Raw genomic sequence first — 27,141 nt, 5'->3', positions numbered from 1 at the left:
GAAAGTTGCAATTTTTCTCCGCTATTCGCGCACGATCGTTTCGCGTATCCCTTCCAAGTACTTGCACACCGCGAATAAGGTTGGTCGTCCATTGTAAGCGTAGTTGCACAACTCACAAGTACTTAGCGCATATATACGTCCGTGTATGTGCGATCATGAGACTGAGCGATACTTGGGACTGGTATCATCCACTGCATGCGACTCAAGCGAGGGTGCTGCCGCTTACTTGGAACTAGAGGAATTGGGATGAAATTGTAAACAAATCATCCGTTAACCTATGTATCAACGTCGTTTGAATGCTTGTCGGGTGTTCATTTAATGAATGATTGATTTGTATTAATTAATTACATCAAGAACAAAATTAATTATATCAAAACACATTATTTATTTATTAATAACAGATACAAACAGGTTTCCCTACTTACATGTATCCGTATCTACAATGACAACAGTTTAGTACAACATGCACATAATGTAATAATTCGAGGTAATAGAGACAAAAACGACAGACGTTTACCAGCAAAAACGTTAAAAATAATAATAAAAAAAACCTCTCTTTATATATTATTCATGCAATAGACGTTTAAATAATTGCAAGTTTATTCCAAATAATTCCAGACAAGTGGTTGTTGTTAAATCGTTGTAAATTTGGCACATTTTATTAAGTGGGCTAGAAGTATTTACAAAAAATAATATGTTTCTTGGACGGGTTCTGTGATCCGGGATATAAAATTGTATTTGCCCCAAAAGATCAGGCGAGTCTATTAAGTGATTACATAGTTTATAGAGAAAAATTAAACAACGTTGAAGTCTTCTTTGCTCTAATTTTTTTATATTAAATTCTTTTCTTAATGGTTGATACGAATCATATTCTGACGATATTTTATGCTTTTTGTAAAACAAATATTTAATAAACTTGTTTTGAATTGATTCAATTTGCCGCATATGACCACTATTTAATAAGGTACTCCAGACAATACTCCCAAATTCTAATTTGCTTCTAACAAATGAATTAAAGAGCCGTTTAATTGAGTCGATATTTTGAAATTTATATGTTACTCGTTTAATAAGTCCCATCATTTTGTATGACTGAGACATAATATTTTGCACATGTAAGTTGAAACTTAAATTATTTACAAACGTAATACCAAAATCCGTCACTTCATTGACCCTATGTAAGTTATTATTTCCCATATTGTACATAAAATAACTAGGGTTTGCCTGACGGCTATATGTCATGATTGTACATTTGTTCAAATTAAAATACAGTTTATTACGTATTGACCAATCATAAATCTCGTTTAAATCGTACTGTAATTGAAAATAATCATTCAAATCTTTAATTTCTCTAAATATTTTTAAATCATCCGCATATAAAAGGCACCGAGATGTAATTAAAGAAGGTAATTCATTCACAAACAGTAAAAATAATAGCGGTCCTAAATTTGAACCTTGTGGTATACCTGATTCCACCAGGAAAACCTCCGATTTATCTCCTTTATATGATACAAATTGCCATCTATCGGTCAAGTACGTTACAAAAAGTTCTAGCAATGAATTGCTTAGCCCAAAGTATAATAATTTTTCTAATAGAATAAATATCATGGTTGACCTTATCGAAGGCTTTGGCGAAATCAGTGTATACCACGTCTACCTGGTTCTTGTTGACTATGACATCATTAATATAATTAGTAAATAATAATAAATTAGCTTCAATAGATTTATTTTTACAAAATCCATATTGTTGTGGGCATATCATTTTCTGTACATGTGCATACATTTTTTCATGTAAGATGTGTTCAAAAATTTTTGCTATACAATTCAAAATTGCAATAGGTCTGTAATTTTTGCAATCATTTCGTGAACCTTTTTTATGGATAGGAGTTACCTTAGTCATTTTAAACAATTTCGGAAAATAATTATTATCTACTATTTTTTGGAAGATCATTATTAGAGGATATGTAAGGTAGTCGCGACATGCTTTAAATATATACCCCGGAATACCATCAGGTCCCGAAGAAAACTTTGGTTTTAATTTTGAAAATGCGTTATGTATATCACGCACTGTAACTTTAGTGAAACTGAGCAAAGGAGAATTATTGTGACTAGAATTAATAAAATTTAAATCGTATGTAGAAGATTTATGGTCATATATAGACTTAAAATAATCAGCAAACTCTTGGAAAATTGTTTTACTGTCAGAAATTATTTCATTGTTTCAAAAACAAAACCTGCCTTGAACCCTTTTTTATCTTTTTCATTGTTTCCATTAATTATATATTCAGTGTCAATACTCGCTTTCTTGTTTCTATTTACCAAATTCCAAAATAAGTTAGGGCTAGTATTGATACTGTTTTCGGCATTATGTATCTATGACTCATGCGCTTCCCTGATCCTATTTTTTAAAAGTGCTCGCAGTCTTTTATATTCAGTTACATGATAAACCGCTACATTTTGCATACCCCTATGATACTCTTTCTCCCTTTGCAAACGAATAATGTCTGGAGTAAACCACACAGGAAATTTGTTTATTCTACTCTTAGTTCGAAATCTAGGTACACACACCTCAAATATTTCATAAATTTTATGATAAAAATAGTCAACTGCAATGTCAATATCTTGTATACATCCTAAATTATCCCAGCTACAGTTCCTCAATAAATCACACAACATAGGAAAATTGGCTTTTTTAAAATTAAATTGGTTAGTTAGATTATTCATCTCATGATGATTGATTGTTCCTGTCTTTATCATGTTAAATTCTATACTCAAAACTGGATGTTTCTTATCCTCATTTGTAAATGGATAGTTATTTTTACCAACTAAAATATCAATATTACTCAAAATTAGATCTAAGGTTCGCACATCCTCATTCACAATGTTATTGAAAGAGTGAAAGTTATACATACTAATTAATTCATGAATTGACAAATATTTGAGAGAAGTGTTGTTTTCAAATTTATAGTCAACACCGGTTACACAAGGTAAATTAAAGTCTCCAAAAACTAAAATAGATGTGTTCATTGTATTATCTATGTACGAAAAAAGATCAACAAAAGCTATATAATCGTTATTGCTCGACTGGGGGGGGGGGGGGGCAAATATACGTTACTAAGAATTAATTTACTTCCAAATACATCCAATTCAACGAATAGTACCTCTAATTCAGTATTTACTAAAATTTGTTTAGATTTATATTTTTTATGAACTGCAATCAGAACACCTCCGCCTCTTGCCTTACGCGTCCTTACAAGGTCCCTATCGTTTCTATAAACCACATACCTTTCGTCAAACAATTCAGAATCATTAATGTCATTACTTAACCAGGTTTCCGTCAAAGCAATAATATCAAAGGTTTCTATCAACAAACTTTGGAAAAATCTGTCGTTTTCGTCCTTAAACCTCTCGAATTTTGATAATAAGCGCTAATTTTCATTAAAAAAACTCTGGAGCTCCATAATTGATTATACAACTTATATAAAATAATTACTATCCCAATTCCATCGGTCATTTTCATGCAACTGCAGTGCCACCTACAGTCGATTGAGTTCGCGAATACTACTTAGTTGTGACTTAGTTCGCGCGCGACTGTCATCATTGAAAGAAAGTGAGCTTTGTGAATAGCGTGTAAAATGGATTTCATGTACCTTTTGAAGCAACCTTACAAAACAAGGGGTTTGCGAGCTCATCGTGATAAGAAAAGTCGTTTGTGTTGGATAAATGAAATACTTGGTAGAAGGAATTTACTGGGATAATTCCATTACCTGCATGACGATTTACTAAATAACCCGCAAAAATTCTTTGATTATTATCAGATAAGTCAAAAGTAACAAAGGTAACCCATATTTTCATGAAAAGGTAATAAAAAAGTACCTACTCAATAGTTCAGAGGATATGCAAACTTTTTGTAATTCATATTGCACCTAATTGGTATTAGCCTACATAACACAGTTACTGGGTATCTGAAAAGTTCCCGAAATATTGTAGCAAACCAGGATTAATATCACCTGAAGATGAGTTAGACGTTTCAATTGTCCATGAGGGTCCACTTGTTTTGCTGACGCGATGATGCCGGTATTCTTGTTTAAAGAGTTGGAGTATGCGAGGATCTTTTGTGTAGCTCTTCTTTATCAATGAAAACTTGCTGAAGTTTATGTCTTACATTTAATTTGCGGTGTTCTGGAACTATTTTAGGTATATAACGAGACTAATTAAAAACTGGTAGTGGCAGTCTCCTTTGTTTACAGCCCTCTCGATTTCTAGAAATTTATCATCAACCGTGATGTCTGTTGGTTTATTTTTTTACGTTTATGATTGCTAGTTGTAGGTGTTAGAGGACCAATGGGACGAAAATCAGTGTTTTCTGATTATGTATCATGCTATGTTCTACGCATCTGATGGTTGCTTGCAGGTACTGGGAGTTTCCTCTTTCCGGTTTCGTTCCACATATTTGACTTCTCCTTGATCAGTGACAACTGTTTGTGGTGATTGCAAATAAGTCAAATCGTCTTGATCGGTAATAGTGTCTCCGTCATAATTTTGAAAATGTGTTATTTCTGGATAGGCAACATTTCCTTTCAGCTGTCTTGGCTCAACTTTGTCTGAGAGGAACAGAATCTGGTCAAACAACGTCCATAAAGAGGAACTTTTAATCTCTTTTGTTTGATCAGTATCGTCTGTGATCCAAGCACCTAGATATTTATAACAGGACACACGCTCAATCGCTGTATTGTCTATTACAAGATTAGCTCTGATGTTCTTTGATTCCGCGATTATAGTCGGTTCGCTAAACTCAGACACAACTGGCTAGTGATTTTAATAAGTAATTTTGCCAATTTGGTAAAATTGCCAAAAAATAATTACTAAATAGTTAATAATTACTAAATAGTTAGTAATTTTGCAAATTTTGGCAAAATTGACCAAAAACAAAAAATTACCTACTAAAATCACTAGCCAGTTGTGTCTGAGTTTAGCGAATCGACAAACCATAAATTTAGTTTTTTTAAAATTAATTTTTATCTTTAACGTATGTTTTTTCACCCCCGCGAAGGGGTATGTCACCCCCAAGTAAAAGCCACAACCGGTACAAATTCAACTTTAAAGTGGAAGGTAAATAGAACCTAAATCCAAATGTTAATGCAATTCGGAGTTGACCCTGAAAATTACACTCCGAAACGGTGATTTTACTGCGCTACTACTATATTATAATAAGTAATAATAAAATTCAATATTTTCTAAACGTTTAATACAAAGTAACTTATAAAAATCTACATTATTTAACAACTAGGTACTTATTGGCAATAGTTAGGTATTCTCCTGTTTGGTTTGTGAGAAAGTATGGGTTATGGATGAAAAAGCATAAAAGGCTCAAGCTCTAATTGCTCTCGGTCCATTGTCCTACTTTTTAGGTTTTACTTCGGTGAAAACACGCTATCTGTTAAATAAAAAAAAAAAATGTGTAACTTTTAAGAAACTTATAAAAATATGTAGATTTTCTAATCCTAAAAATTATAAAAATACTCTGTCGGATATTTCTACAGTGATACACAGTTTGGTTTCCGTAACGGGTTTGGAACGAGAGAGACATTATTTGGGATGAACGTACTTGCTCAAAGATGTCGAGATATATCTGTAGACATATACTGTTATTTTATTGACTTCCAAAAGGCATTTGATCGTGTTAAACAGTATATATTGATCGAAGCTCTAAAAGACATTGGCTTGCATGGCAGACACATTCCCATCATTGCAAATTTGTATTGGAATCAAACAGCATCAGTTTTAGTAAATGGTGTGGAATCACAGGCTCTTAATATTAAAAGAGAAGTTCGGCAGGGATGCCTCTTGTCACCCCTGCTTTTCAATGTTTACTCCGAAAGAGTTTTCAGAAATGCACTTTCTGAAAAAGAAGAAGGTATAAGTGTGAACGGCGAAGTCATCAATAATTTGCGATATGCGGACGATACAGTACTCCTAGCTTCTGATCAAGAAGATCTGCAAACACTGCTTGATAGTGTCGTTGAGAGGTGTAGGGAAGCAGGTCTGGATCTGAACATACGGAAAACCAAAATACTCGTAATAAGTAAACAACATATAAAACCGTCTATATATGTAAATAATACCAAACTTGAGCAAGTTGATAAAATCGTTTACCTTGGACAGCAATTAAATTGTAACGCAGAAAGTCACGGCGAAATTAGATCTAGAATAGAGCAGGCCAGAGCCGCTTCTAGAAGGATGTCCAAGGTGTTATGTTACAGAGACCTAAAATTGGTATTGAGGATCCGCCTACTTCGCTGCTACGCGTTCTCGGTCTTACTTTATGGTGTCGAGTAATGGACTGTGAATAAAATCGACCGAAAAAGAATTTTAAAAGTTTCCCGGGTGGAGAAGATTCGAAACTCCACGATACTAGAACGTTTCAGCAAGACTATTAAGATAATAAAAAGCATCAAGCAGAGAAGCTGGAGTATTTCGGACATGTAATGAGAGGTCCCAAATATAGGTTGCTGCAAAATATTATGCAAGGAAAAGTAGCAGGCAAACGCAGTCCAGGACGAAGAAGAACCTCATGGTTGAAGAACTTGCGAGATTGGTAAGGTGTTGATACAAGCATGCTATTTAGGGTGGCAGTGAATAAAATTAGGATAGCTATGATGGTAACCAACGTTCTGAAGGAACATGGTACATGAAGAAGAAGATATTTCTACATTAATAAAAACAGCACTTACCACATAACCAATCATTTTCATCGAAATGAAACGCTTCTCTTCCATTTTTTGACGCTGGTATGATAGTTATCTGATCCCTTGGGCAATATATGTTCTCTTTTAGTTCAGGCTTAATATTTTTCTTATCGACCTTGGTAATTTGAATTTCCTGCAAACCAGAAAGAATTTCTTGAGCCTGAAGAAGACCTGCTGGGTCTTGTGTTTGGGAATTAGTAAATACTGCTGATATTGGCAACTTCTGTATTTCTGGATACTTGATCTGGCTTGAGATTGTTCTCAAAGGGACCGACACTACACGGTCTCTATCTGAACTTGATTGTTGTAAACGAGAATTTCTTGTAACCGTAACAGTACCATTTTCGTTAGTAAAAATTATAGCAGGATTACAACTTTTCGCATTTACATCAAATTGTCCAAACTTAGATTTCAAAGGATCAAATATCATATTCTTTTCTGGAGTCAGAGATACGGTTTTTTCTTTCACTGGTGGTAAGGTAGATAACTGAGTATCCTGTGGTATTTTAATTTTCTTTTTCGTTTTTCTCTTTGAATCTACAGGTTCCCGGTAAGGAGAATTATTACCTTGCCCCTTACGAAGAAGCTTTTCAGTTTCAGCAACTGTTACCATTGACCCGATGTCATTTTTCAGCAAGGCATTTTGTTCTCTTCGACCTGAACTATCCATCTTCGTTATTGTAATACCTAGAAAATGATTTGTCAAAAAAATTAAAATTACACCTATATTCGATTATGTAGTATCAAAAATATGTACCGTTATTACAATACATCCTCACTATCTATCTAAGACAATACAATAACATTAAACCAGAACAACAACAGAAAGACCACTAGTAAAATTATACGAAGCAAAGCTACAAAAAATGTTCAAGATGGCCTTCCTGAAACGTGCCACAGGTCTGTTCAATTGGTGCAAATAAGGCAATTAAGCGGCCTAATATTCCATATTTCCTCAACATATACATTGTTTGCATATACTATATCTAAGTGATTACGTACATTAATACCAAAATGGGCTGTATCATGCATGAACCATAAGTGTTGTCTCCACTGTAGAGGAATTTCTTCAAAAGGAACAGTAACTCCTTTTTTATGACAGAAAGGTAAGATTCGCCTTTTAGTCATTGTGGGAGGAAATATGGACCGATTGAGTGATTACTAATTATTCCAAATCATACATTTACGCAAAAGTGATGCTGAAAAGAGCTTCAACGATTCCCCCCCCCCCCCCCACCCGTAAAAAATTAAACCATAGTTATAAAATCCGCCAGTTATAAAAATTAAGGGAATGAGTCCCCCCACCCAAGGCAAATATCTAGATTCGCCACTGGATACTCAACTAGCAAATTATCAAAGAAGACTTACCTGGTGGAATAAGGGAATTGGGAACAAGCAAATCATCGTGACTGGGACTCTGTTTTGTGTCATTCATTTTCATACTCTTTTTATTTTCTACTATTTTCTTAGTGTTAGAAACCATATTAGGTTTGGTACTAGGCGAGGTACTAGGTGGTTCAATATTTTGTTGTTTATTAATCATATCGAGAGCTACTGTAACTTTAAGTTCTTTTGTTATACTTTGTGGCATTTTTTCTGGAGCTTCTAATCTTTCAATAGAAGTTTTTGGATTCTTTTTGTTTTTACACCCTTTGTTTACTTTATAAGTTACTCCAGTTTTCTTACAATTATCAGATCCATTAATAAGTGTATAAATGAGCTTATGATCCTCAGGAGTTGAAACTTTTATTTCAACTGTTGGAGAATTATTTCCACCTCCAATAACTCTTTTTATTGTTACCATAGCGGGTACGGTTTCTTCAATTGCTTTTTCTCTTTCTTCATCTTCAAGCATTTGCTGTTGCAATAGTCTTCTCTTTTCAGCTTGTCTTTCTTTTTTCGCTTTCTTCTTTAGTTCTTTGAGAGCTACAAATTATAAAACACTGTAGGTAGGTATACATTGTAACAATCATCATTTTAAAAGATTTACCCTGAACGACTTCCGTTTCAACTTTTGCTTTTGAATTCACTCTTTCATCTTGACTTTTTTGCAATTCGTTCTCTTTTTCTGCCCATTTTAGCTCCCCTACGTTATTGTCTTCATTAGACCTTTTATCTTTTTCCTCAGTAAAAATCCTTCGTTGGTCCTAAAATTAATAAGTAATTTATATACAGAGTGGGCCAAAGAAAAGAGTCCACCTCGATATTTGGCAGTAGTTATTAGATTTTAAGAAAATGCCGAAACAGGTCGATTTTTATTTTTATATTGTAATTTTTTGGCATATATTTCATACTAGTGACGTCATCCATCTGAGCGTGATGACGTAATCGATGATTTTTTAAAATGAAAATTGGGGTCGCGGTCGTGTGGTAGGTAGCTTATTTGAAAGGGTGTTCACTTCTCTATTCAGTAATATAAACATTAATATCATTGTTTATACAGGGTGACCAAAACAATAATTTTTGAATTAAATTAATTGACGCAAAAAGTAGAATGTACAGTTGAGTCCGGGAACCTTTACCCGTGCGTCATCATTTAAAATTTAAATCATACGAAATAAGTCGGAAATTGAAATTTACTAAACGCAACAGCAAGTCACTTACTGTCACTTGCTGTTGCGTTTTTGTAAATTTCATTTTCCGACTTATCATCGACTTATTTCGTATGCTTTAAATGATGACGCACGGGTAAAGATTCCCGGACTCAACTGTATGTAATTTATTTAACTCAAAATACATTGTACTGCTGTCAGACAATAGAAAAAAATGTTTATTTCACAAATGAACATTTATTTTCGCTTAAACTAAATCACCAACAGCATCCCACCGACCTCTTGGCAGTTTGAACATTTAATTTAAGCGAAAAGCAATGTTTGTTTGCCAAATAAACATTTTTTCTATTTTCTGAAAGCTATATAATGTATTTTGAATTAAATAAATTACATTCTTCTTTTTGCGTCAATTTATTTAATTCAAAAAATATTTTATCTACTCTATGTCATATTATGTATAAGTTTTTAGTTTGTGAAAACTGTCATTATAGATAGCAGTGCGTGAAGGGTTTAAAGTGTGCGTGAAGTAACAATGTATTTTAAATGGGACTTACTTTTTCGCACACTTTCAATGGGTTTTTTGCCACACTTTCATATAATCAAATATCCTTAACTTTCGCGTTGTCATAGCGATGACAATATGAGAAATGACAATATGACAAAATTTTTGACAGTTTTGTGGTTTGAAAGTAGTTAGGATTTTTAAATGTCAAAGTTCTAAAAATTGTAGAATAGAAATGAATTCCAATGACGAAGAGTTACAGTTTTTTTATTTGTTTATCGTAGATAAAATATTGTATGAAATTGTGCGTGAAGTACTTTTTGCGAACTTACGCGATGTATAGCACTCGCTCCTCTGTCGCTCGTGCTCTAAGAATCGCGTGCGTTCGCAAAAAGCATACTTCACGAACTGTTTCATAAATAACTATTTTTGGCCACCCTATGGTAATGTTTATATTACCGAATAGAGAACTGAACACCCTTTCAAATGAGCTACCACACGAACCCCATTCCCATTTAAAAAATCATCGATTACGTTATCACGCCCAGATAGATGACGTCACTAGTATGAAATATATATATATATATATATATAAAAAATTGTAATTTAAAAATAAAAATCGACCTGTTTCGGCATTTCCTTAAAATATAATAACTACTGCCAAATATCGTGGTGTACTTTTTTCTTTGGCCCGCCCTGTATAATTTATATTTAAATTATATATTTATATATACAGGGTGTCTAAATAAGTAGCGAGACGGTGGAATATTTCGCGAAATGAATATTAGATCGAAAAACTGAAAAATACATCTTTAATATTTTTCAAAAATCTATTGAATGACACCAAACACGACCCCCCACTGCACCACTGGCGTTGGGGTAGCCTTAAAATCCTAAATAGGAATTGTCATTTTTTATTGCAGATTTGGATTCCTTGCGTAAAAATAATAACTTTTATTTGAGACATTTTTTCGAATGGTGGATGGATGGAACAAACGATTTATCGTGATACCATAGGTAAATTATAGAAACGATCTAATATTTCGAGAAATACACTTCCAAATGAAATCCAAAAAATACGTGTTCAATATTTTTCAAAAACCTAGGGAATAACACCAAACATGACTTTCTACCCATCCCCTGGAGGTGGAGTGGGAGGTAACTGTAAAATCTTAAAGAGGAACCACCATTTTTTATTGCAGATTTGGATTTCTCATGAAAAAATAAGTAACATTTATTCGAAACATTTTTTAGAATTGTTGATAGCTGCCCAGATAGCATGTAAACTTGTGGCAAGTTTGATTCTTCTTTGATTTTTCATTGCTGCGTCAAATATGACGAGGCAAGTTTGTGACAAGTTTGCTGCAATATTGTTATGACAAAGATGATTATTCAAGTTTGTATCAACTTTGCTTCAAGCTTAGCTTTGCAAAGCACGCTTCGATTCGGTTTTCGTTCAGCGCCCCGACTGATGTCCCGCCCACGACAACGAAAGTGTTGCCACACGGAGGGAAATTTCTGTGTTTGCGAGAATTTTCAACATACAATTGAAAAAGTTATCTCAAAAGGGAATTTTTGCTCCAGTCCAAATTGCACAATATTTAAAAAATCAAAATATTTGAAACATATTTTCGCAGATTTTGTAAATAGGAGCGAATTTTTTCATAAAAGTGAGAATTTTTCAGGTAAGTTGAGGGAAAAAGCTTACTTGATGGCTGGCAACACGGGAAAAATAATCTGCTACGCGTACGCGGCTACGCGGTGATAGTTTGTTGTTGTGGTTATGTTGATATTTTTCTTCAAGTTTTTTACAACTTAATTTTTCCGTACAATTCTCTGAGACTATTACCTTAATTATTATTACTAAGCTGAAGCCTATTTTCTTCATTGTTAATAGACCAAACTGCATGCTTACTGCATTACAGATTATAGTACCTACTCATTTTGCTCTGGTCAACTCTGGTGGCATTGAGAGAGGTAAGTCTTTTTATGTTTTTTGTAGCTTCTAACTGTACTCACATACTATTTAAAATAAATTATATATTATAAAATAGATATAATAAATACATTTTAGGTTTTATTTTAAAATTATTACTTTAACATCTTTTTACCTCTTTTAATAACATAGATGATATTAATTCTGTTCACACAGCAAGAGTTTTTAACAATTTCTATTTGTTTCAGAGCTGATAGACAAAACCAAGCATCGGAATCTGAAACTAGGGTGTTTAATGTAAGTTTCAAAGAATAATTTTATACAATAGATTGTATTTTAGTCGAGTGATTAATAAATAGTTATATAAAAAGGTATTGTATTTTTTATTCACATTGCTTTATTCAAATTGTGGCTAGTATCTCAAAACAAACCTTAAGCAAGTTTGTATCAAGTTTGAAAAAACAAACTTCATGCAACAAAACAAAAACAAACCTTTAGAAAGTTTGTTATATCAAGTTTGTATCAAGTTTGAAAAAACAAACTTCATGCAAGTTTGTCACACACCAACTAGCAAGTTTGATTTAACCTTGCTGCAAGTTTGCAAAGTTGCCATGGCAAACCTGCAGCAAGCTTTCATGTTTGATGTATCAAACTTGTTGCAAGTATGAAACAAGTTTATATTGTTATCTGGGTGACGCTATAATCGGAAAAATTCGATTTATTAGCGCCATCTATCAACAATTCTAAAAAAAATGTTCCGAATAAATGTTACCGATGTTACTTATTTTTTCATGAGGAATCCAAATCTGCAATAAAAAATGGGGGTTCCTATTTAAGATTTTACAGTTACCCCCACCCCAGGGGCGGGATTGAAAGTCATGTTTGGTGTTATTCGATAGGTTTTTGAAAAATATTAAACACGTATTTTTTGGGTTTTTCATTGGGAAGTGTATTTCTCGAGATATTAGAACGTTTCTATAATTTACCTATGGTATCAGGATAAATCGTTTTTTCTGACTATAGCGCCATCTATCCACAATTCGAAAAAATGTCTCAAATAAAAGTTGCTTATTTTTACGCAAGGAATCCAAATCTGCAATAAAAAAATGGCGATTATTATTTAAGATTTTAAGGTTACCCCCTCCCCACCGCCAGGGGGTGGAGTGGGGGTGGTGTTTGGTGTAATTCGATAGATTTTTGAAAAGTATTGAACACATATTTTTCAGTTTTTCGATCCTCATTTTGCGAAATATTAGACTGTTCCGCTACTTTTGGGACACCCTATATAAATAGACATATGTATCACCCCTATTTGGCGCCGCCGTCGTGCTTTTTTAACTGCCTTTCTTTGATGGAGCTCCATGTTATTATCAGCCAAGTGTCCTTGAAAATAATATTGTTCTCACTATATTCAAAAAATGTATCACTGTCAAATCAGAATAATTCGTAGTTATGGACTTAATTATTTTACAAAGAGGTAGTGTTTCTTTTGCGCAAACATGATGAAAACGATACCCAAATCTATCTAGTATACGTTCTATTTTTCTATGTACGTGAAGATAGAATCTAAAATTGGTAAAAGACAGTAAATAATTATTACTTACATACATACAATATACAAACAAAAAAAATTTAGGACCATGTGTCAATTTTAATATGTATAACTAATTTCGTTATCCTAGACAAGCTTGGCTACAATCAATATTCATCCCAATACTGGAAAAACCAAACCCACAACACTGCAACGAGTTCAACCGAATCTATAAAAAGTGGGAAACTATCATCAGAGACGATCAGTTTGGATTCAGAGCCTGCATGTGAATGAGAAAAGCCCTGTTCAGTTCTGGCCCAAAAATGCTACAACCAACAGAAAGATATATTTATATGCTTCATAGACTTCGAAAAAAGATTTGGGCAAAGAGTAAGACATGACCTACTATTAGAATGTTTGCAAGATGTCGGCTTAGATGGGAAAAACATCAAACTACTAAAAAACTTGTATTGGAACACAGACGCCAGAGTTAGGATCGAAGATTCCACGTCCGCAGAAGTAGAAATTAGGAGGGGAGTTAGAAAATAATGTGTTCTGTCAGCCCTGCTATTTTGGATGCGCTGGAGGTTTCCAAGGATGGAGTCAAGGTGAATGGCATAAATTTCAACAGCATCAGATACTCCGATGATATGGTGTTAATTGCAGAATCTGACATGGGTCTAATGACTCATGACATGACTAACTCGGTCTGTGAGCAATTTGGTATGAAAATAAACATTAAGAAAACCAAAGTGATGTCAATCCCAAAAAAAACGTACCTACCTCAACTTTGGACAATAAACGGTAACATTTTAGAACAGGTCAATAGAAGTGCCTGGAATGTTGGATCGATAGCAGCCTAAATCCGGATCTAGAAATATGATCGAGAATAGAACATGCCAGAAAATTTCGAGAAAACCAAAAGACTGCTATGTGTGATTCTCGAATAAAACCTGAAATTCGACTATGTTTTGATATCAAATGCTAAGTCTGGTCAACTCTTTTCTATGCACTTGAGACATGGACCCTTAAAACATCAACATTAAATAAATTGGAGGCATTTGAAATGTGGATCTACTGGAGAATCCTCAAGATGTCGTGGACATTGCCTACCTCAAACGAAGAACTACTGCGTAGAAAAGGCAAGGAACGAGAACTTTTCAACACACTGAAAGTTAGAAAAACATCATACCTATACTCCGTCTACCCAACAGACGGAGTAATCACGTGAATAAATCACAATATTTCTTCAAAATACCTTAACGCACGGCCTTCTACACAATACCGATAACAAGGTATTCAGTAATTGGTGTTATCGGTATTGTGTACAAAGCCGTGCGTTAAGGTATTTTGAAGAAATATTATGATTTATTCACTTGATTACTCCGTCTGTTTGGTAGACGGAGTATAGGCCACATAGGTACTTACTGAGAAATAGTAAGTACCAAGTATATGCTTAACTAATAGCGAAAGGAAATTCCTTACATAATTTCATAATTCTGGAATAATTTTGGATGTATAAAGGCCAAATTTGTAAAATAAAAGTAAATAAAACCTATAAACACTTCTATTATATCTTTTAATAACCTGTTTTTTTTTCTTCTATGTTTAGGATGACTTTCTATGTTCATGAATAATTGTGATAAATCTAGAGTGTATTTTGAACATAAGAGCCCTATGCTATGCACACTAAATGAGAATGGCAACTACAGTTTCTTGTTACAGTGTTGCATGAATTTCAATATTTCTTTAAAGGGTCATTCATATAAATTTTAAATCAATGGAAGATAGATTGAGAAAAAAACGTAACTTGAGAAAATTGTGAATTTATCATTTAAATTAAGGTAGGTCAGCAATTCACCTGTGTATTAAATTTCTCTGGTTTCACCTACCACAATAATCCAAAACAGGATTCTAGTTGATTCTTGTAATTATTCATGATATAGGTACTGAGGATCGTGCAGCACTGCAGAGCCAATAACTTATTCTGTACTTTTACCTTTTTCATTACATTTTTATGAATATACTTACAAATACTTATTTTTTTTATGTTTGAAAATAATTATTCACTGTTTATGTTTAATGTTTACATTTTACACAGTGACAGGTGACGAGCGAGGTGACACGACACTGACACATTCTTTTTTTGTTAGGTTAGGTAGAATCAAATTAAATATTAAATTGTGGACTGTGGTTGTGGTTATAATTAAAAACTAGTGGTCCACCGGTCCACCAGTGTTTTTATTGTTTTGGAGTTCTAAATAAAAGTACAAACATGGGAGACAGTTTTACACCTGAAGAATTAGAATTACCATCATGCAAATATGAATGTAAGTAATAATATTATTTACACTATGCAGTCACTCCTTTTAATTATTTGTTTTTTTTTAGATTTGGATCACACAGCCGATGTACAGTATGTATTCAAATATATTAATGTTAATTACGTATCCTATCATTTAGCTTTTCAGGTTACATGCTTGGGGTGACAGTTTAATAGAAGCTTATGAACAATGTGCCATAGCAATGTTTGGATACATGACAGAACTCGATAGTGTTGAAATACTACAATCTGCAGAAATAGAAGCCACAGGACATGATTTAGAAAGTTTATTGTTCCACTTTTTAGATGAACTATTATTTTTATTCAGTTGCGAACCATTCCTTATATGTAGCAAAGTCACTATTACAGAATTTGTCACTGAAGGTGAGGAATATAGGATAAAATGTAAATGTTATGGTGAAGAGTTTACGTTAGGTAAGCATCCACAAGGAACAGAAGTGAAAGCTATTACTTATTCGGCTATGCAAATTGTGAACGAACCAGCAAAAAAACAGTTTGAAGTGTTTGTTATTATTGATATTTAATGATTGTTAAACTGTAATATACCCATTTTTAAGTTTTCATATAATTTTTGGATTTATAACAGTTGCACGGGATTACGCAATATTAGACATAGACAAAAGTCAATACAGGGAGGAAATTTAAGTAGAAAAACTGCAAATAGATATTCTGGAACATGCATGATAGAATCTTTACATTATAATATTGTTTAAAAAGCTGTATGTCATTGATTTGGAATTATATTAAGAATACTTTTAAAAATAGCAATTGCAAATGTCAACGTAATGAGACAAATAAAACATGCCTCTGATCATAAAATAAAGGTTAACTTGATATAGGCTACCAAAAGTATCAATAGCTTTAATATTTTCAATTGACAAAAAATAATAGTAATTATCAGTCCTTTAAATACTGTAGGGAAATTTGATCTACTGTGCTACATCCTTTTGTGAACCCACACTGATATTCTCGTATGTCATTATATCTTATTTTTTATATTTTGGTTGGTAACTTTTGTTGCCTTTTTTGTGAATTGGCACAATGTGGCTTCAGTCCATTCTTTCGATATACACTGCGTGTCACAGAAAATGGGCACCCCAAAAATGGGTCATTTTTGATGTCTTGTATCTCCTACACCTGTTGTCTGATTTAAGTAATTTTTTAATATCACACCCTCAGTAATATAAGGGCTCAACTCAAAATTTGTGTTAACTGTGATTTTAAATGATAAGGGCACAAAATAAAATTTTCTACCGGTTAGCATTTACAGAGGGAGAAAAAAGAACATGAATGGTTCGGTAAATATATGGATAGAGTTATTCGAAAAGGAACCAATAGCCTATTTAGTAGTTCGGAGAAAATGACGTTAAAAGTTTAGTTTAAAAAATAAATCGTTGGTGTTGGCGCTTGGTGTTCTTGTTAATAGATATCGTTATAGTCGTTCTGGGACTTAGATATTTTTAGAATATTCAATATACTCCAGTAGAAATCGGTTGGTGGTAATTTCTTAAATATTCTCGAATTTGTCACGAATGAAAATTACGTTAGAAGTTTAGTTTAAATTATAAATCGTTGTTGTTGGCGCTTGGTGTTCTTGTTAATAGATGTCGTTGGAGTCGTTCTGGGGCTTAGATATTTTTAGAATATTCAATATACAGTAATACCCTGAACTTACGCGATAGGTGGGACCGAGCGATCATCGTGTAAGTCGGGGTATAATTTCGTACATATGTATGTTTGGATGACATAATTACTCTTTAAAGTCTTCTAAGATATAAAACAAAAAATCCCACTATAAAAGTAACAAACACCCACTCTATTAGACAAAACTGTAGATAAGAAATACCTAATACAAAATAAAATCACTGATTCCATGTGAAAAGTCCAAACATGTATAATACATTGGATGAGCAAAATAGTGTGTGGGTGGTTATTCTATCTCGTCAATAACTAAACGATTGTGTGGCGCTTAAATAATGAATTGACAAGATTTGAAAATCGTGTAACTCTGGGGCGTAACTGATTGCGTAAGTTGAGGTAGTGTAAGTCGAGGTATTACTGTACTCCAGTAGAAATCGGTTGGTGGTAATTTCTTAATATTCTCGAATTTGTCGCTTGGTTCCTTTTCGAATAACTCTATCCATATTTTTGTCTCTCTATCACTCTCCCTGGCCACCTCTGGTTTTTGCTACTACAACGGAGCAATCAGTAACATGTCTTTCTATGATGAAAACCCTGGTGAGTTTGTGTTTTAACATTTTGTATTATATAGAACAGTTTTTAGTTGAGCCGTTATATTATGCAAAATATAATAAATAAATGGGTCTAATTCATAATAGATCTCTATTTTGCATAAACAGTGACAGCGCATTAATAATATAAGGGATCAAACTTAAACAGTTCCTTTTTTCTGTTATGTTTTTTTGTACTATATGGGACTAACTTTAAAGGATTTTTTTCAATTACATGTAATTAGTGGAATTTATTTATATTAATTTTTTTTCGTTGCTATTTATAGTGCAATTATCTTCTTTCTCGAAACTCCTTATGCCCCTCAGGGGCGTCGGAGGTTTTATTCATCTTCTATCCATCTCTTCCATTTCTTGCGGTCCTTTGCTAACTCTTTCATTTGTTGATGTGTTCTTCCTTTTTCCTGTCCAATTTCTATAATCTGATCGATCCATCTCGTCCTTGGCCTCCCTTTCCTTCTTTTACCATATCTTTTCGATTCCATCACCTGCTTTGGTAGTCTTCCCTGGTCTATTCTGTTAATGTGTCCATACCATTTTAATTTTCTTTTTTGTATCTTGGTTATTATCGATTCCTGTTTCAGTCTTTGTCTAATATCTTCATTTCTTATTCTGTCCAATTTCGTTTTTCCTGCTATTTTTCTTATCTGCTTCATCTCCGCTGCGTTTATTGTACTGTCTATTTTTCCATTGTTTACTTATGTCTCACTTGCATATATTAAAGTTGGTACAGAGATTGCGTTGTATACCTTCAGTTTTATTTCTTTATCTATTTCTTCCTTTCCAAATATTGTTTTATTTAGTGCATAGTAGATCTTATTCGCTTTTTTCGCTCTGTATGAGATTTCTTGATCTATCTTTCCATCCTTTGATATTATTACTCCAAGGTATTCAAACGTCGAGACTGTTTCTATTATTTCGTTTTTGCACCTAAATATCGTTTGGTTTATTTCTTCCCTTTTCTTTTGGGTTACTATCATGGTCTTTGTTTTCTTTACATTTACCTCCATTTTCAAATTTTCTATTTCCTCCACCCAGATATCGATTAATTTTTGCATTTTCTCTTTGTTGTCTGCTACTAATACTAAGTCATCTGCATATAGTAATCCCTCCATTCTCACTGGTGCTAAATTCCTGTACCCGATTATTGACTGTAATTGCCTTGACCTTCTTTTAGCGCTCTTCATTACTGTATCCATTACTAATATAAACAAAACTGGGCTGAGACTGTCCCCTTGTTTTATTCCTCTCCTTAGGTTTATTATCGGCGATCTGTTTCCGTTTATTTGTACTTTAGCAAGTATATGTTTCTATATGTACTTTTTACCACGCTTACTATCTTTTGCGGGATTTCCAGATCATCCATTACTGACCATATTACTTCTCTATTTATAGAATCAAAAGCAGCTTTAATATCTATAAACGTAATATATAAGTCTTCTATTTCGTTTTTCCTTTCATTATATTTTCCTTATATTTATCAGTATGTATATATTACCTGTTGGTCCTCTTTCTTTCCTAAAAGCCGCTTGTTCTTCTTCTAGTTTTCCTTCCAGTTTTTTCCTGAGCTTCCTTTCTATTATCCCGGTGTAGACTTTATATGCCACTGATGATAAGCATATAGCCCTATAGTTATCACATTCCGCTTCATCTCCTTTCTTGTGTATTGGTATCAATCAATTTTCTTCCCGTTATATTATGCAAAAAAAAAATAAATGGGTCTAATTCATAATAGATCGCTATTTTGTATAAACAGTGACAGCGCATTAATAATATAAGGGATCAAGCTTAAACAGTTCCTTTTTTCTGTTATCTTTCTTTGTACTATATGGGACTGACTTTAAAGGATTTTTTTCAATTACATGTAATTAGTGGAATTTATTTATATTAATTTTTTTTCGTTGCTATTTATAGTACAATTATCAAATAACAAAAATAGAAGTAGATTCATCTCACTACTTACGACATAACTGAGAGAGCAGGGTGTTGTTGGTTATCAAGGTAAAGGAGAGGCAGATGAATATGTAGTTGAGATTGCCATCCCGTCCAGCACAGCATTTAAAGAAGTTATCGTTGCTGAAGACGTAGACATCCTGATTATTTTGACTAGCAGAGCTCAAATTGAAGAAATTTAGTTCTTAAAATTAGGAAAACAAAATTAATACTTTTTTCGCATTGTTTCACTGGTTGCGACTCTACGTCTGCATTTTTCAAAAAGAAAAAAAGCTTATTGAACTCTTGGAAAAACGTGCCGACTTAAGAGAAAAAATCGAAATGTTTTATGATCGTAACGCACAGCTTCACGACATTAGATATTCAAGCTGGTAGATATACCACCATTTTATTGTTTGGCCTAGCGAAAGATACACAAGTAAAAATAATGAGTAATCTCAAAGATTATGCATTTCTAGAAAAAATGCTCTACGAATCTTTTATTAAAGACGCAAATAAAAAAAAATGCTGTTAGTCTGGGCAGATGATCGGAGAATAGGCCATTTTTGGGAAAAGTTATTTACCAGCAATTTTATTGCTGGAATCGAATCTTATGATTCTATATATTAATAATATAGCTATGCAAAGTCCGCAAATAGTGTGCTACATTTTTATAAACAAAATGGCGCCCCAAATCGTGTTTTTTCAATTATTGCTCTATAACTAAAAAGATTTTAACTTAACACCAAAAGGAAGGTACACAAGTACTTAAATAAACAAAATTATCAACAAACAATAAGCCAAAGAAGTAAAAGATTTGTGGCTGCATACAGACCGGGTATTTTTCGCATTTTTCATAAACTTATTTTGTTTTTTTCGTATTTTGTGTCTATTTTTCGTATTTTTTGTATTATTCGGATATTTTTCTCATTTTTCATATTTCCCGTCTATTTTTCATATTTTCCGTGTATTTTTCGTTTTTTTTTCTGGGTATATCTCGAATTATTCTCATTTTCCGTATATTTTTGGTATTTTCCGGGTATTTTTTGTATTTTTCATAGTTTCCGTGTATTTTCCGTATATTTTTCGTATTTCTGGGTATTTTTCGGGTATTTTCGCATTTTTAGATCTTATTTTCCGAAAGGGATCTCTTTAAATCCTTTAAGACAAATACTTTGAATATAGACATCTTTGCGATCGTACCCTTAAAAGTAGTTTTTCTCTGTGAACTATTATCCGAAATCAAACTACCTTCAGTATCACTTTGTTAAGACTGTTTTTCGTCAGCTTTCAATAACCATCTGAGAAAAATATCCTTCCTTTCATCTTTCCAATAATCGTTTATCCTATCGTCCGTCCAAAGTTTTCACGCACTTCTTTTCTTATATTTTTTGCATTTATCTTATGTTCCGTGTATTTTTCGTATTCATAGTATTTTTCGTGTATTTTTCATATTTTCGGTTTTTTTTTAATTATTCATATTTTCCGTGTATTTTTCGTATTTTCTTGGTGTTCTTCGAATTATTCGTATTTTGCGTATATTTTTCGTATTTTCCGCGTATCTATTTTTCGTATTTTCCAAATATTTTCCCATTTTTCATATTTTCCGTGTATTTTTTGTTTTCCTTGTAATTCTCGTATTTTCTTGGTACTATTCTTCGAATTATTCGTGTTTTCCGTATATTTTTCGTAGGTATTTTCCGGGTATTCTTCATATATTCCGGGTATTTTTCGCATTTTTAGTATTTTCCCATCGGGATCTCTTTAAATCCTTTAAGAACTTAGCAAATACATTGAATATAGACAACAACTTTGCGAATGTACCCTTAAAAGTAGTTTTTCTCTCTGAACTATTATCCGAAATCAAACTACCTTCATTATCACTTTCCTAAGCCGGTTTTTCGTCATTTTTCAATAACCATCTGAGAAGAATATCCTTCCTACAGCCGTTTACGCTATCGTCCGTTCAAAATCTCCATAGATGAGTTTATTTCCGTATATTTTTTGCATTATTCGTATATTTTCCGTGTATTTTTGATATGCATCGTATTTTCTGTGTATTTTTCGAATTATCCGTGTATTTTTCGCATTTTTCATATTTTCCGTGCATTTGTTTATATTTCTAGTGTATCTTGCATATTTTCTTGGTTATTTTCCGTAGATTTTTCGAGTATTTTTCGTAGTTTGCGTATTTTCCATGTATTCTTCGCATTTTTCATATTTTCAGTGTATTTTGCATATATCCCGTGCATTTCTCGTATTTTTCGTATTTTCTGGGTATGCTTCGAATTTTTCGTAACTTTCGTAGGTGTATATTTTATATTTTCCGCGTATTTTTCGAATTGTTTATATTTTCTGTATATTTTTCATATGTATTTTTCATATATTTTTGTATTTTCCGGGTATTTATCGAATTTTTCATATTTTCCGTTTATTTTTGATATTCTCATTGCATTTTCCGTATTTTTCGTATTTTCTGGGTATTTTTCGCATATTCCGTATATTTTTCCCGTTTTCCGGGTATTTTTTTAGATTTACGTATCATCCGGGCATTTTTCGCATTTTCCGTATGCTCCGTGTATTTTCCGTGTTTTTCGTATTTTCACATCAGGGTCTCTTTAAATCCTGTAAGAACTTAAGAAAATACTTTGAATATAGACGACAACTTTGCGAATGTACCCTTAAAAGTAGTTTTTCTCTCTGAACTATTATCCGAAATCAAACTACCTTCATTATCACTTTCCTAAGCCGGTTTTTCGTCAGCTTTCAATAACCATCTCAGAAAAATATCCTTCCTTTCATCGCTTCCAATAATCGTTTACGCTATCGTCCGTCCAAAGTCTCCATAGACGAGTTTCAGATTTTCCGAATACCAAAAAGAGCCAGCCAATGTTTTTAGATAGCCGCCTAGGATCTTTGCCATCAGTTTGAATCGGTCCTTTGCGCGAAGGACATCATAAACATTCCTTGGGCAAACGGGCGCTCTTTTCACGTGCTACACAACTTTTGCGCTGCTAAAAACGAAATGGTGGTGTATAAATTTTTTGTTTTGGAAGTATTTTTTCGAAAGATTATGTAAAATTTGAGACGAGAGATGGCAAAAGTACTCTACGTAGTAGTGGTGTCTGTTGTTTTTATTTCTTTGATAAACTTTGGGGAAGCTATCCGATGGTTGTAAGTAGTTTTTAAAATTAGTATAATAAGATATAGTCCAGGGATATAAGGATTTTCTCAGAACACTGAATAATCTAGGTATCTGACAACTTTTTTAGTTATTGTAGACCTATAGGAAGAAAACCTACCTGTGTTTATCCTGCCTAGAGTTCGGAGCCGTTTTTTAATTATAAACAGTTTAGTGTAAAAAATGCGATTTTTTGCACTCCATTTAAAAGCTAAATAATTGACATAAAATTACAAAATTTTATTTTTTAGAACATTGAAAAAGCTTCAAATTGCTGAACTTTGAAAGTTAAAAAGTCAATTTGTTGCTTCCTAAACTGCAAAATTTTTGCAAAAGGGACTAACACTATTTTGAGCGTAACTTACTTACTTTTGATATTAGAAACCTTTTAAAAAAAAACATAAATAAAGCTTTTTTAAACACTTTAAAGAAGTTGTATTGAGCTTTCAGTATACTACTTTCAGTATTTTAAATACCTTTAAAAATATTGTCCATAGAAAAAATATTTTTAAATATTACAAATCTTTAAAAAGTAAGTTAATAAGTATGTTAATATATTAAAAAATAAATTTACATATATTTAAAATCTTTTTAAATTTTCACACGAATTTTCAAATAAAAAAATTTAGCCTAGGTCAGTTTGGGCCAAAGTTAGCCATGTTTTTCTTTTAATTCACAACTAATATGTTGATAATAATTAAGAAACCTAATTAAGAAAGAAGCCATTTCAAAGAATGGGATTTGTATTTTTTGTCATAAAATTTTCACAAACATTGTAACTTCACAGGACCCCCTACGAATTTTCAAAAATGTAGTTCAACTGGTGACTATATAGGGGGAACCTACAATTCCACCGAGTTCAAATACCGAACAAGCAATTTCAAACTACTAAGATTTTGATCTTTTTTTTTAATTTGTATGTACCTAATTTCTGCGTACATTAGAAATATGCAATTTGTTTATAAATTAATAGAAAGTCTAATTTGTTTAAATAACTTTTGACCATGACCAATTTTTGACCAACCCTTCTGGTCGGGAAATTAAAACTGTCAAATTGTCACTCGGAATACAAATCGGTAATTTTAGAAGTCTTGTGTAATTATTACAGTGATGATTCCTTTCTCGCTTGGCACTTTACTTTATTACATACAGGGCCGTCTCAACCCGGGGGTGCAAGGGGTGCGAGGCACCCGGGCTCCAAGTCCAAGGGGCGCAAATCGAACATTTGCTAGGCTCAAACTTTCAAAGTGCACTTTCGGTATGTTTTACAAAGGCTATTAATGCTTACTACACATACGATATGCAAATGAAATATGAAACCTATTTAGATTATTCCGAAAATAATTTCAAGAAGGTGACGCGTAATTTTGACCAATATTGAATGTCGAATTTCACACAAGAAACAACTTACTACTGTGGTTAGGTTCGTTTATCTTGATTCATCAACAAAGCTTGCCGAAGTTAGAGAGAATTTTTTAGGTTTTTTCCGGTTACTGATACTACCGGACAAGGATTAGCAAATTATGTGTTAGAATTTTTGAAATTAATGAATATTGTGAAGATTACTTAGGGTAATGATCTCAGGTTGTAGGGTTGATTATAAGAAAATCACGATAATCGAACAAAAGGTGTATTTTCGTCTATACGTTACAAGATCTCAATGCTAACTAACTAAAATAAAAACAGCAAACTGAGAAAGGTCTTTTGTATCTTTCTCAGGTAAATACATCCGTTTCCATCGATGCATTGTGCTACCTAAAAACCGTTGGTTCCCGGAAAGTCTTATCCTATGGTACGCGTCTTACCGACGCGTTCCCTACATAGACGGCGTAGAAGGGATCGTTTTGTTACAGTCTCCCCCCCTGGCATCGATATCGTTAGAGGAGAGGCCAGCAGAAGATGTAGTTTTCTTCCTGGGACGTCCTCGTCTTCGTTTTGGCACTACAGGGGTTGGAACTTCAGAGTCATTGAGCTTCGCAGGTGTAAGCGCCGATACGCGGAACACACCGAGGGCAGTAGGGGTGTCCACTCCACAAAGCTCATAACTTACAGGCGATACCACTCGCTTGATCCTATAGGGTCCATCTCTCTTCGGGTAGAATTTAGCCGTCTGTCCTTTCGACCTATTACTAGGAGCAGTTGTATTGGCCCACACTAAATCTCCCTCTTTGAATGGACTGGGTTCCTTCAGGCGTCGATCAGCATATTTCTTTTGCCTATCTTGGGCGTTGTCATGCTTAATCTTCGATTCATGCCATGTTTCAGTCATGCGTTTTAAGTATGGAGATATTTGAGGTATAAAATTCTCAGTTTCTACAACTTGGCGAATATCTCGATTAACTTGGTCTAGAGTTCGCAGCTCACGTCCAAAAGTTAAGTAAGCAGCGGTTTGTCCTGTAGACTCGCTCCATACTGAGTTCATGGCAAACCTAACCATTGGCAACTTCTCAGGCCAAATGTTATGCTCCGTTCCTACAAGCATAGCAAGTCTCGGCTTCAAATCTCTATTCTTGCGCTCTACCATATTAGCAGAAGGGTGATAGAGTGGAGTAAAGGTCTCTTTGATTTGCAACACATAGCAAACTTGTTGCATCACGTCAGACACGAATTGCACACCATTATCACTGATAATCCTTCTCGGTAGGCCAAATCGTAAGAATACCTCGTCAATAAGCTTCATAGCGCATTCTTGTGCAGTTGCTTGAGTTAAGGCAAATAACTCCACCCACTTAGTACAGGAGTCTTCAACTATGAGAATCCAACGTTCACCTTTCGATCCTTCAGGTAACGGTCCAAATAAGTCGATGGCAAGTGTCTCGAAGCGTTGCGCATACACAGGGGTTTGTAATAGTCCACCTGGTTTCTGATTAGAGGCCTTATATCTTTGACAATCTTGGCATTTATCAATGTATTCAGCAATAAAACGACGCATGCCTGGAAAAAAGAATTTTTGAGCAATTCTTCTCAACGTACGTTCGATACCATAATGACCAGCCGTCGGTGCATCATGATATTCTCTCATAATGGCTTCACGCTCGTGTGTGGGTACTACTAACTGAGCCTCTTCTTCGTCTTCTTCCGATGAATAACGGTAGAGTACTCCTTGTGTAAGCAAGTATCCACGATCGGTCCATTTTACATATTCATTCGAATTTGGGTCTTCGAATGATTGAATTATTTTGGCGACATCTGGGTCTTTCAATTGTTCCACCCTGGTCTCATATGCCGATCGATGAGGCAAGTCAATTTGCACTTCACATATCTCGCAAGACAGTACATCATTGTGTTCACATGGCGGTCTGGAAAGTGTATCGGCTACCATGTTACGTTTACCTGGCAGATAATCGATGGTTAAGTTATAACCTTGGACCAATAGTGACCATCTTGCCAACCTTCCTGTGGGAGCTTTCAGGCTTAGCAGCCACCTTAAGGGTTGGTGATCAGTCTGCAGCGTTATCTTCGTACCTTCAATATAACCTCTGAACTTTTCTAAGGCCCATACAACAGCTAAAGCTTCTCTTTCCGAAGTAGAATAGTTGCGCTCGGCAGCGGTAAGAAGTCTGCTAGCGTATTCCACGGGATGCTCGTCATCGATATCTCCTTGTAGCAACACTGCTCCTAACGCGTAACCACTGGCATCAGTACGAATGATATACGGTTGGTTTTCATCTGCTTGCCGTAAAATTGGAGCGGTAATCAGTAACTTCTTAAGTGTTTCGAATGAGTTCTGTTCCAGTTCCGTCCACTTCCATGGCTTATTTTTCCTGGTTAAGTCACTCAAGGGTCTGGATATGTCCGCAAAATTATTTATAAACCGGCGGAACCAACTAGCCGTCTGAAGGAAAGATTGCACTTCCTTAACGTTTCTCGGCGGTAACCGTTCCGATATAGCAGCGGTTTTATCCGGATCGACCGAAATTCCTTGCTGAGTGATCAAATGTCCCAAGTATTTTACTTTTTCGCGAGCAAACACGCACTTTTTCCGATTTGCCCGAAGGTTAAATTGGTCTAGTCTATCGAACACTAACTTTAGATCGTTTAAATGTTCATCAAAAGAGCTGGATAGTACGATGATATCGTCTAAATAACCTAAAACCACTACGTTACTAAGACCACGACGAAAACGGTCCATGAGTCTTTGAAAAGTCATTGGGGCTCCCTTGAGACC

The 27,141-nt window shown here is 34.0% G+C and overlaps 3 protein-coding genes across 7 annotated transcripts in view; 2 read left to right on the top strand and 1 right to left on the bottom strand.

The window, feature by feature from the left end:
• The window catches only part of LOC114327096 (protein Wnt-11b-1-like), a 145,506-nt gene that overhangs the window by 899 nt on the left and 117,466 nt on the right, over window positions 1-27,141 (top strand). The gene's annotated exons all lie outside the window — the stretch shown is intronic.
• Window positions 5,229-15,410, bottom strand: LOC114327094 (transcriptional regulator ATRX homolog). 5 transcript variants are annotated; one of them, XM_028275595.2, is made up of 6 exons: window positions 15,299-15,410; window positions 13,043-13,302; window positions 8,737-8,893; window positions 8,115-8,672; window positions 6,732-7,433; window positions 5,229-5,434 (listed from the first exon to the last, which is right to left on the bottom strand). In XM_028275595.2, the coding sequence occupies exons 2-6, from the start codon at window positions 13,097-13,099 to the stop codon at window positions 5,412-5,414; spliced, it is 1,497 nt and encodes a 498-aa protein (XP_028131396.2). In that variant the 5' UTR covers window positions 13,100-13,302; window positions 15,299-15,410; the 3' UTR covers window positions 5,229-5,411. The 5 variants fall into 5 exon arrangements, with proteins under 5 accessions (XP_028131396.2, XP_028131395.2, XP_028131394.2 ...); XM_028275594.2 differs by having other exon boundaries at window positions 15,129-15,382; XM_028275593.2 differs by having other exon boundaries at window positions 15,160-15,382.
• On the top strand, window positions 15,421-16,179 carry LOC114327097 (protein archease-like). Its single transcript, XM_028275602.2, has 3 exons — window positions 15,421-15,597; window positions 15,659-15,683; window positions 15,739-16,179. The coding sequence occupies exons 1-3, from the start codon at window positions 15,543-15,545 to the stop codon at window positions 16,133-16,135; spliced, it is 477 nt and encodes a 158-aa protein (XP_028131403.1). The 5' UTR covers window positions 15,421-15,542; the 3' UTR covers window positions 16,136-16,179.

The sequence above is a fragment of the Diabrotica virgifera genome, chromosome 4 (genome assembly GCF_917563875.1).
Source record: "Diabrotica virgifera virgifera chromosome 4, PGI_DIABVI_V3a".
In the NCBI taxonomy this organism is placed as follows: Eukaryota; Metazoa; Arthropoda; class Insecta; order Coleoptera; family Chrysomelidae; genus Diabrotica; species Diabrotica virgifera.
Note: the sequence above shows the minus strand (reverse complement) of the source record. Positions and strands in the feature narration are given on the sequence as shown.